The sequence below is a fragment of the Musa acuminata genome, chromosome BXJ2-6 (genome assembly GCF_036884655.1).
Source record: "Musa acuminata AAA Group cultivar baxijiao chromosome BXJ2-6, Cavendish_Baxijiao_AAA, whole genome shotgun sequence".
Lineage (NCBI taxonomy): Eukaryota > Viridiplantae > Streptophyta > Magnoliopsida > Zingiberales > Musaceae > Musa > Musa acuminata.
In genome coordinates, this window is record NC_088343.1 from 15,675,001 (window position 1) to 15,685,972 (window position 10,972).

Consider the following 10,972-nt stretch of genomic DNA (forward strand, 5'->3'; position numbering starts at 1 on the left):
TTTGAGAGTTCGTTGGAAGTTCAGATGGTCATCGGAAGTTCTGCGGGAACAATCCGAGAAGTCCAGGAGCTTGCCAAAGAAGCTCGTCGTAACTCGCCAAGAGGATTGTCGCGAAGTCCAGGAGTTTGCCGGGAGTCTGCCGAAGCATCGCCAAGGGTTCGTCGGATGTTCTCCGAAAGTTCGCCGGAAGCTCGTCGGAAGAAGCGATTGATGCATCGAAACACATTTTGCTATAATAATATCTTAATTGTCATAGTTAGTAGGTAGATTAAGTTAGAATTAGAAGGTGATCCCATTAACTTAATCAGGGGCCAACTGGGCTCTTAATAAACCTAAATTAGGCCGAATGGAATAGCCCATTCGGACCCAGAATTCCTAGCCGGTGGTGGCACTACAGGGCCAGTGGTAGCACCGCCTAAGAGACTCGGTCTCCCACTAGCAACTTGGATGCATCCACTTCTGAAACATCCTTACCCAAGGATTGGAAGTATGTAGATGCATATCCTAAGGAGCTAATCATAGGAGACACATCTAAAGGGGTTCAAACACGTTCTTCTCTTAAAAATGTTTATGTCAACGCCGCTTTTTTCTTCCCAATTGAACCTAAATGTATTGACGAAGCCATGAAAGATGATTCATGGATTATCGTAATGCAAGATGAGTTAAATCAATTTGAGAGAAATGAGGTGTGGAAGCTTGTTCCTAGGCCAAATGACCATTTAGTTATTGATACTAAATGAGTCTTTAGAAACAAGCAAGATGAATCTGGTATCATGGTTAGAAACAAGGCTAGATTAGTGGCCAAAGGTTTCAAGAAGAATGTTTCGATTACGAAGAAACCTTCGCTCCTGTGACTCGATTAGAAGCCATAAGGATGCTCCTTGCCTATGCTAGTAGTAATAATTTTAAGTTGTTTCAAATGGATGGTAAAAGTGCTTTTCTTAATGGCTTTATTTTCGAAGAAGTTTATGTTGAACAACCTCCCGAATTTGAAAATAATAGTCTCCCTAATCATGTGTTTAAATTAACTAAAGCTCTCTATGATCTAAAACAAGCCCCAAAGGCTTGGTATAAGAGACTTAGTTCTTTTCTTATTGAAAATAATTTCTCTAAAGGCAAGGTCGATACTACATTATTTATCAAAAATTTTAAAAATAATTTTCTCATTGTTCAGATTTATGTTGATGATATTATCTTCGGTTCTACAAACAAACCTCTTTGTGAATCTTTTGTTAAAACTATTAGTCTTGAATTTGAAATGAGTTTGATGAGAGAATTAATCTTCTTTTTAAGTTTCTAAATTAAACAACTAAGCAATGGCATCTTTATTAGTCAAACTAAATATACTTTAGATTTGCTAAAAAGATTTAATATAGATAGCTAAAAAACTATCAAAGATTAGTCAAACTAAACACGCTTTACATTGATAAGGTTCTTAAAAGATTCAGTAAAGCCAAAATAATTTGTTCTCCACTTGTAGGACATTTTAAGCTTAGTTCGAGATAATGTCTTACAAGTGAAAAAAAAAAAGAAGAAGAAGAAATGTCTAGAGTACCTTAATCATCTACAGTAGGTAGTTTGATATATGCTATGATTTGTACTAAGTCAGATATAGGTCATGCAGCTAGAGTTTTTAGCCGATTTCTCTTTAATCATGGTAAGGAATGTTGGATAGTAGTGAAATAGATATTAAGATATCTAAGAGGTACTTCCAAGTTGTGTTTATGTTTTGGTTATAAAGAACCTGTGCTAAAATGGTACACAAATACAGACATGGTAGGTGATACTGATTCCAAAAAGTCTACTTTGGGATTCTTGATGACGTTTGCAGGGGGAGTAGTCTCTTGGTAGTCTATGTTATATAATTTTGTTGCTCTATCAATCATATAAGCAAAATATATTGTAATTACTAAATCTTACAAGGAAACTTTATGGATGGAAAAGTTTCTATAGGAATTAAACTTAAAATAAGAAGGATCTACTAATTACTATGGTAGTGAAAGTGTCATTTATCTCTTCAAGAATTTAATTTACCATTCTAAATCTAATCATATTGTCATAAGATACTATTGGATTCGTAATGTGCTTGATGAAAGAATTATATTTAGAAAAAGTATATATCAATGAGAATGGATCAAACATGTTGATAAAGTCTTTGTCTAAGGAGAAGCTTAAAGTATGTAGGCAAAGAATGAGCTTAGTACAAACCACAATATGAGCTAGATGAGGAGAATTGTTGGGTCTAACCTATAGGTGGGCTTGGACAGGACGATTTAGGCATTGAGCTCAAATATGATTTATTAAAAAAATAAAAAAAGAGAAGTAGAGACGTGTGCAGTGTGAGGTGTGCGAACTTAACGAACAAACCGTGAAAATTATGGCAGCGAAAGAAAAGAGAGATGAGAGAGAAAATAGGGTGTTAAGGTTTTTGCTAGATGATCAAGTAGTTAAACTTATTTAATTTTGATCTAAATTTTATATAGAGAATCCTTGTAACAAGCTTTATAATCCTAGTCGATTTATGATTTGTTCTCTCTTATGTGTTTTTCTGATATACCCACTTGATGATATCTAAATCTTTTCTTTGATGAAATTTATCTATGATGATGATGATATGTTATTGCTGAGTCAAAATCTATGTTCTTGATGTTATTATGATTTTTTAATTATTTTATAAAGATTTATTATAAATCTATTATCATTATTGATAATAGTGAAGATTTGAAGTGGACTATAGTCCTATGATTTTTTTTTTATATTAGGTTTTTATATAAAAATTTGATATCTTATTTTGTGATTAATTCATTATTTCACTATCTATACTTCCTGATTAATATTTATTTTGATAATAAATTAGTATTTTGATAAGAACATATTTTGATTAAAAAATCTTATAATAATAATTTTTCTCAACAACAACAGTACATAGTAATGTCAGCGAATAGATAGATTACGTCGCAATATCACACTCGAAACGATATATTGCATAAGTCTTTTCGGTGAGCAACGTGTGTGATTATGTAGTCAGAGCCAAATAAATAAAACCCCGTATTCATAGGTCACTATTAGGAGCATTTATTATCATCAAAGAAATGGTTTCTAAAGTATGTGGATGTCACGATTCTCCCATGAATTAATCAATCTAGTAAATTTATTTATTCAAAATTTTAAGAGTTTTTTAATAAATGAAACACTCATCTAAGTTCTTACCAGTCGATTCAAATTCTTAATCTTTTTTCTTATGCTAAAACCATAAATTTAAATAGATTCAATTTAAATTGAATGTGCGTCTAAATCTCACATTCAATAACTTAATACACTAAGTAAAATCACATAATAAAAATTGTCTAAGCCTATGTAAATGACAGGCAAAACACTACGAAGTTGTTGCATTATATATTTACCATTATGCCACTTATTATTATTATTATTCGTTAATTAATCATTAACTAATCATATTTGTTCAAACCCTCAATCTTATATAAGAGGATAAAAATACATCATATTAATGTTTTAGGTATCGATATATTGGATGCAGTCTTAAACCCTTAATCTTTGATAAATTGATCTGTTATGCCATCATTAAAATCATATTTGTTCAACTCTATTATAGTTTAATATGGATATCCATATGTCCACTAAAGCTCATGAGATTTTATTATCATTCAGTTTAAAATTTTAACATAAATATAAGATTAAAATAATTTTCATCTAATATTTCATCGACCTTTGTGTAATTTCTCTCTATAACTCGTTTTAAACGTGAGAGGGGATGATAGAGTTTCAAATAGATTGGATAATTTCAACAAAATAATAGTAATAATTATTATTATTATTATGCAAAGTCGTACAATGCATGTCCTGGATCAGTTTCCACGATTTTGGTATATTGCATGACGCCAATTCAATGCAATCATATTTCAGCCTTCAGACAAGAATTGTAAACGTTTTCCTCTCAGTATTGAAGAGACTCCGTACAGCCTAATAAATTATGAACAGTTATAATATTAAGCACTGCACCGGGAAGAAGCCCATCAACTGTGTTTGTCGAAGAATGCGATGAGGCCGTCGTAGACGACCTGCTCGGCATTCACCCCCATCACGAAGTCCAGATGTGCGTACTCGTTCACCAGCTGAGCCACGAGCTTGTCGGCGTCATGGTTGCTGAGATCATTCAACAGCAGCTGCACGTCCTTCACGTCCGACAGCATGTCCCCGCCGCCGTAGCTGAGCATCAGCGGCAGGTGGTGTGGAATGTTGGACATATGGTACTCGGGTGGGCTGCTCTGCCCATACGCAGCCATGTTGGCCGTACTGCTCCCGTAGTCGTATTTTGTTATCACTCCACGTCTGAATGCTGTGAGGGTTCAAAGACAGGTATACATACACTCTCTTGTGAGGAAGAAATCTAAGTAGCTCAAGCATGTGATATTTTAGATTTGTATCAGACGGACTGACTCTGTGAAAAATGGACGAGTGTCCTCACGGATGTAGGCTGGAGTTCATACTTCAAGAACATGTCAACAGTGGAGTCATTGAGGCAGCAGTTTGGCCCTGCATCCAAAGTGAGTGTGTGGGTGTGTGTGCAGAATAAGGAAGGAAAAGCAAATACATATGTAAATTAATTGAAGGCCACAATAATAAATACATATATGATTAAAGTCAAATCAAACTTATGTTGCGGGCGGAATATTATCGGCGGAATAATTTGTACGTACCTGTTAATGATGCCATAAGGTCGTAGCACTTCACCCCCGGCATAGCGCAGACCAATTCCAAAAACATGGTTCCGACTGCCCTGCTTATCCATTAGGAACACACTTGAATTAGAAAAGCTTTCTTTTATGTCAATGTATGGTCGGTCATGTTGATAAGGCCTCTGACGATTTTGTCAGCACATTTTCTTTTGACAACAACAAGAGGGATATGTTAGTTTATGTACCCTTTAGGATCAAATTCTGCCACTCCAAGCGCTCCCAACATCTGCAAGAAAAAAAGCAAGAAAGCTATGACACAGCTCTGGACGTCGGAAAATTAAAGAGGAAGATAATGAATGATGTAACTCCCCTGATGAGAAAAATCAATTGAGTGTTGTGAACTCGTTCTTACTTCTCCTGCGAATGCGGTGGCTGTAGCTCTTCCGATCGGAGTTGTCATGGAAGTCAGATAGGCCACCGGAGCCAAAAGGGCAGCTGACTTGATCTTATCCACCAGCTTCCCTTCAGAGAATGCTGATAGAGCTGTCAGAGTTCCCTGTAGCATCCAACGTCACTCAGTTGTAGTAGTAGTAGTGGTGGTAGTAGTAGAACATACATACATACGTACAAAGTAATTCAATGTGGAAGGAAGAATGATATGTATTGGCATTAAAGTAATTAAAAGAAAAGTCTCCTACCATGGAGTGACCGACATAGTGCAGCTTCTGCCCAGTTTGCTGGAATACGAAACCCACAGTAGCAGGCAAATCATAGCTGGCCAACTCATCCCATGACCACGCCCAATAAGCCTACCAGACAACAAAAGGATGATGCTAATTATACCAACAACCTGCTCAATACTTCATAATCAGCAACGTAGAGAAGATGACCAACCGTGTCTGATGTATTGAGAGACTCATGGCGACGGCTCCACCTGGTGCCCCTGCCGTGTGTAATCCATACATCGAATCCCTTGTCTGCAAGTACGAAAGCCAGTGATTGTTGAGGTGGATTCAGTAGCCATGTCATCCCGTCCTGCCATCATTCATCAATCGTCAATCATCATCATCAGAAGAAGAATGACGAAGAAGACAACGTACCGTGCATGCATGCATGCACGGCTACACATGCAGATTGCTTAAGGAAACGTACCGCGAGGACTCCATGTTGGAGCAGCACAGGCTGCCTCTTGCCCGCGCTGCCGCCTCCTCTTCCTTGTGGGATCCTGTGCATGGTCAGTATGTACCCGTCTTGTGTCTTCACCTGCAAGGGACGCAACCAGCTTCAACCATTCATGCCATGCCCGCATCAAATCATCAATCCATCCTCGTTTATCTGCACTCCGCTACCTCATATTCTCGGCACTCGTAACCCTGAGGGCTCACCACGGCGGTGCACACCCCATCATCCGCCGCCTCGAGGCTTTGCACCAGCTGCCGTCGTCCGTGAGCTCCAGCCAGCTCGCCCTGGAAGCCCATGGAGAGGACGAAGGCGATGACGAGACGCCAGTTAATGCAACGGAATCCCATGTTGGAGGTAAGCGAAAGGTGAGATCACCTCCTTCACCAAGGATTGGTCTTCTTACGGGGAGAAGGATGAGGAGGAAGTGGATGAAGGATGAGACCTCGTTCATGGCCTTCTTATAGGGCGGAGGAGGAGGAGGAAGGAGATGGCGAGGTTGATCTGTGCAGGCAGTTGAAGGGGGGTGATATGTGATTCTCGCTACGTGTTAACAGCTCTTGTTGTTGTCAAAAGAAAATGTGCTGACAAAATCCCTCTTGTTGTTGTCAAAAGAAAATGTGATATTTGATCCTAAAGGGTACATAAACTAACATATCCCTCTTGTTGTTGTCAAAAGAAAGTGTGCTGAGAAAATCGTCAGAGGCCTTATCAACATGACCGGCCATACATTGACATAAAAGAAAGCTCTTCTAATTCAAGTGTGTTACTAATGGATAAGCAGGGCAGTCGGAACCATGTTTTTGGAGTTGGTCTGCGCTATGCTGGGGGTGAAGTGCTATGACCTTATGGCATCATTAACAGGTAAGTACAAATTATTCCGCTGATAATATTCCGCCCGCAACATAAGTTTGATTTGACTTTAATCATAAATGTATTTATTATTGTGGCCTTCAATTAATTTACATATGTATTTGCTTTTCCTTCCTTATTCTTCACACACACCCACACACTCACTTTGGATGTAGGGCCAAACTGCTGCCTCAATGACTCCACTGTTGACATGTACTTGAAGTATGAACTCCAGCCTACATCCGTGAGGACACTCGTCCATTTTTCACAGAGTCAGTCCGTCTGATACAAATCTAAAATATCATATACTTGAACTACTTAGATTTCTTCCACACAAGAGAGTGTCTGTATACCTGTCTTTGAGCCCTCACAGCATTCAGACGTGGAGTGATAACAAAATACGACTACGGGAGCAGTACGGCCAACATGGCTGCGTATGGGCAGAGCAGCCCACCCGAGTACCATATGTTGAACATTCCACACCACCTGCCGCTGCTGCTCTGCTACGGCTGCGGGGACATCTGTCGGACGTGAAGGACGTGCACCTGCTGTTGAATGATCTCAGCAACCATGACGCCGACAAGCTCGTGGCTCAGCTGGTGAAGGAGTACGCACATCTGGACTTCGTGATGGGGGTTAATGCCGAGCTGGTCGTCTACGACGGCCTCATCGCATTCTTCGACAAACACAGTTGACGGGCTTCCTCCCAGTGCAGTGCTTAATATTATAACTATACGCGATTGCTGCTGACTTGACATTCTTTGTGTGCTCTGTTCTGTGGGAGATTCATGTACAAATGGAGGTGAAAGAGAAATAAATCATATATCTCCATATAATAAATCATATTCTGCTCGATCAATGCTAATGTATTAGACTAATGGATAGATCAATTTGATACCCATTTTAATCTACATGACTATGCCATGAACATGATTCAAAAGCCTCATCCGAGAAGAATTTTACCCTATGGGATGTCTAAAAAAAAAAGATGAAGAAAGTAACACTACCTACACCATCAAAGGGATCGATTTGTAAAAGAATACACCACTGAGTTCCGACAATAAGTGTGGTGGCAATCAGAATTTCTCTTGATGACCACTCAATAGTAATGAAATACACCATTGGCCTCCATGTCTAAATAAACATTAAACCGAGCCTCCTCAAAACTTGCTATATCATAATAGCAAGCATGATGATAGTGATGATCGAGAAAAAGAATTGAATAAGAAGAATGTGGAGAATGCAAGAAAGCTAAGAAGAATCTCAAGAGTGGCAAAGCTACTTCTTCTTTAAAACAAAATAATTTGTTTTACGAGATTATAGATCATACACTAGAGAAGTACTAGTAGGATCATCCTAAACTTTTCCTAAAGAAATGAAAGAAGAATAATCAGAATCGATATAAGACGACTGTTACCGTAGAAGATGATCAAACCAAACTAGCACCCGTTTCACACTTGGAATTGAGTCTATCACTTATGACTAGACCAAATGTTATAGATTTAAATCCAATCCTTGATCCAAAAGTTTGAGGAGAATTATTCACCTTCAAGATCCAAGTAAAACAAGAGATCATCAATGCCATCATTAACACTGAAATCCAAAAGAATTTAATCTTGGTAAGTTAAGTGCAAAAACTTGGACTTGAGATCACTCCTCATCAATAGCCATATCGACCGGATTGGATCCAAAAAATGTCAAAATGAGCATAAATCAATAGTGCATATTCAAAATTATGATCACTAACGAATATATCAATGAGATGACATATAAGATGGTGCCCTATGAGATATGTCAAGATATATTTAGAAGTCTATATTGGTAGGATCGAGAAGCCATCTACTACGATTGGCCCCAACAATATATATTCCTAAAGGATGAAAATATGTTTATTATCAAGAAGGATCAAAGTTAATGGCCAATCGACCTATTCACGATCGCCCAAGCAAAGAGGCCAATGAACATGTGTCAAAAGTTTGTGCTCTTGATCATATGATCAATTATAGTAACAACACAAACATTAGCCTATAAAACCATATAGGATGAAGGCCTACGACGACTCATAAGCAAGTACTTGAAGCTCTTTGAAGAACTCAGCATACTTCCTCCATGGCATGTAGTGGAGTACAAAATCCAACTTATGTCCGATGCCCCTTTGCCGAACCTTAGCATGTACTAGAGTTCGATCATGAAAAGAGAAGAAATCTAAAGATAAGCTGTTGAGCTTATCAAGAGTAGTGTCATTCAGCTAAGAATAGCTCACCGGTCGTGATGGTTCCAAAGAAAGGAGGTTGGCATTTTTGAATCGACTATCATGTCTTAAACAAAATTACAATAAAGAACTAATACACACTACCATTGATTGATGACTTGTTAGACCAACTACAACATGCCATGTTCATGTCAAACCTGAATCTTAAATCAAGATATAATTTAGTTTGAATCCGAGAAGAAAGATACTTACAAAATAGTGTTAAAGAAAAGGCAAGAACTATTTGAGAATAATGCATAATGCATTTTATCATTAATAAAGTTTTGGCAAAGGCAAAAGTACTATCGATGGAGATATGAGCATCCTTGTTAATTCATTCATTTGAAGCGTCTACTGAATAGTGCTCCCGTGATATTTCGATCCTCGTTCTACTGTCAAAATAATATTAAAAATTTTTGATAAAAAGCTTCTAATGATCGACTAGCATCGAATAGTTGGTTTGTAGAAGTGATGATGTCCATTGTCTCTCATAGTTTGCTGCATTGAGATCTTGCAAACCCTATGGCCTATGGCTCAGCAGCTGCGAAGTCCTTGAAAGGCCTGCTTGCACATCTCAAATCATGGTGCTGCCACACCATGAATCTATATGGCCAGATAAGAAGCCAGCTTTTATTTAAATAAAAATATATTTAATTTAATCGAAAAATAGATCTATTTTCACTCAAAAAAATATATAAAATAAAATTAGATTGCACACGACTCTGCTGGGGATCGAACCCAGAATCTCTGGTTCCGTAGACCAGCGCCTTATCCATTGGGCCACAGAGTCGTAGATGTAAATATTCTTTAAATATAATATAATATCTTATAAAATTTACACGATAACCAATACTTTTACTTTCTTTAAAGATGTTAATAAAAATCCTAAACCAAGCAAATATTTTGCCATTATTTATCGACCTTTAGCTTTTGGTGATGAGGTCTTCTACAAGTCTCAATGAATGCTTCCTTTCTCATAGTCAAATAATTGTTATCTTGTATCTATAATATGTTTATGTGTGATATAAAGGTTTGAAACCTCATTAAAAATCTCGTGGAATAATATAACTAAACTTTGTAAAAAGTATTCTTATGATACTATAATAATATGTGATTAAAATAAATGACTTGACATTTCTGTTCTTTGTTGTAAAAATTCAAAGTAGTTGTTTTATTAAAATTCACTTTAAAATATTTCTTTATTCTTTACAAGAATACTTAAATTTATAGGGAACTGACAACAAGTTATATCCCTCAACAAAATTAAAGTGGACGAACGGAGTTGTAGTTGAGACTATTAGGTGTTTGATTAAAGAAAAAATAGTACCAAAAGAGTTTTGGGTAGTAGTTACGATTATAATTGTATACTTATTAAACCATTTTCTAATCAATATAATACAAGAAAATATATCCTATAAAGTATGATTACAAAAAAAGATGGATATACGTCGTTTAAAAGAAAGATAAGTTGCTTAAAGGTATTCGGTTGTATTGCTTATTTTCATATTCCTATGAAAAAAAAGAACTTAATGATAAAAGTATTAAATATTTATTTATAGGGTATAGTAATGAAATACAAGGTTTTAGACTTTATGATCCCATAACTAAGAAATTAATTATAAGTTATAATGTTAGTTTTAATGAAGAAGAAGCTTAAAACCCTAAAGCAGTCGAAATTTCAATAATGGAGAAGAAGTCGATAAGGTACATAATACATAATACCTCGATCGAATCTTCTCATATTTTTAATAATTCTAATTCAAGTTATTCTAATTATACTGAAACACTTCTAAGAAAATTCCATAGTCTTTCACATATATATCAATATGATGATCTTACATGTTTTACTTTGGAATCTACTTGTTTTGAAGTTGTAGCAGGAAACGAAAATGAGTGAAAGAAATGAATAACAAATTGCAAACAACGAAAAGAAGTGATTGAACTAAAGTAGGTGTAAAAGTCAAAATTTAATGCTACTAACTCGCTATACATG

The 10,972-nt window shown here is 36.6% G+C and overlaps 2 protein-coding genes and 1 non-coding gene across 3 annotated transcripts; 1 reads left to right on the plus strand and 2 right to left on the minus strand.

Moving 5' to 3' along the window:
• Nucleotides 1-4,034: 4,034 nt before the first annotated feature.
• LOC103988596 (triacylglycerol lipase 2-like) lies at nt 4,035-6,226 on the minus strand. Its single transcript, XM_065110899.1, has 9 exons — nt 6,047-6,226; nt 5,850-5,960; nt 5,592-5,732; nt 5,396-5,506; nt 5,110-5,253; nt 4,943-4,983; nt 4,719-4,798; nt 4,459-4,554; nt 4,035-4,357 (listed from the first exon to the last, which is right to left on the minus strand). Exons 1-9 carry the CDS (start codon nt 6,224-6,226, stop codon nt 4,035-4,037), a joined length of 1,227 nt encoding a protein of 408 aa, XP_064966971.1.
• A 447-nt stretch (nt 6,227-6,673) lies between these two features.
• LOC135613885 (triacylglycerol lipase 2-like) lies at nt 6,674-7,423 on the plus strand. The gene is made up of 3 exons (XM_065110900.1): nt 6,674-6,740; nt 6,905-7,004; nt 7,102-7,423. Exons 1-3 carry the CDS (start codon nt 6,674-6,676, stop codon nt 7,421-7,423), a joined length of 489 nt encoding a protein of 162 aa, XP_064966972.1.
• Nucleotides 7,424-9,696: 2,273 nt separating this feature from the next.
• On the minus strand, nt 9,697-9,769 carry TRNAR-ACG (transfer RNA arginine (anticodon ACG)). Its single transcript has one exon. It is a non-coding gene; the product is annotated as a tRNA-Arg (tRNA).
• Nucleotides 9,770-10,972: the final 1,203 nt, after the last annotated feature.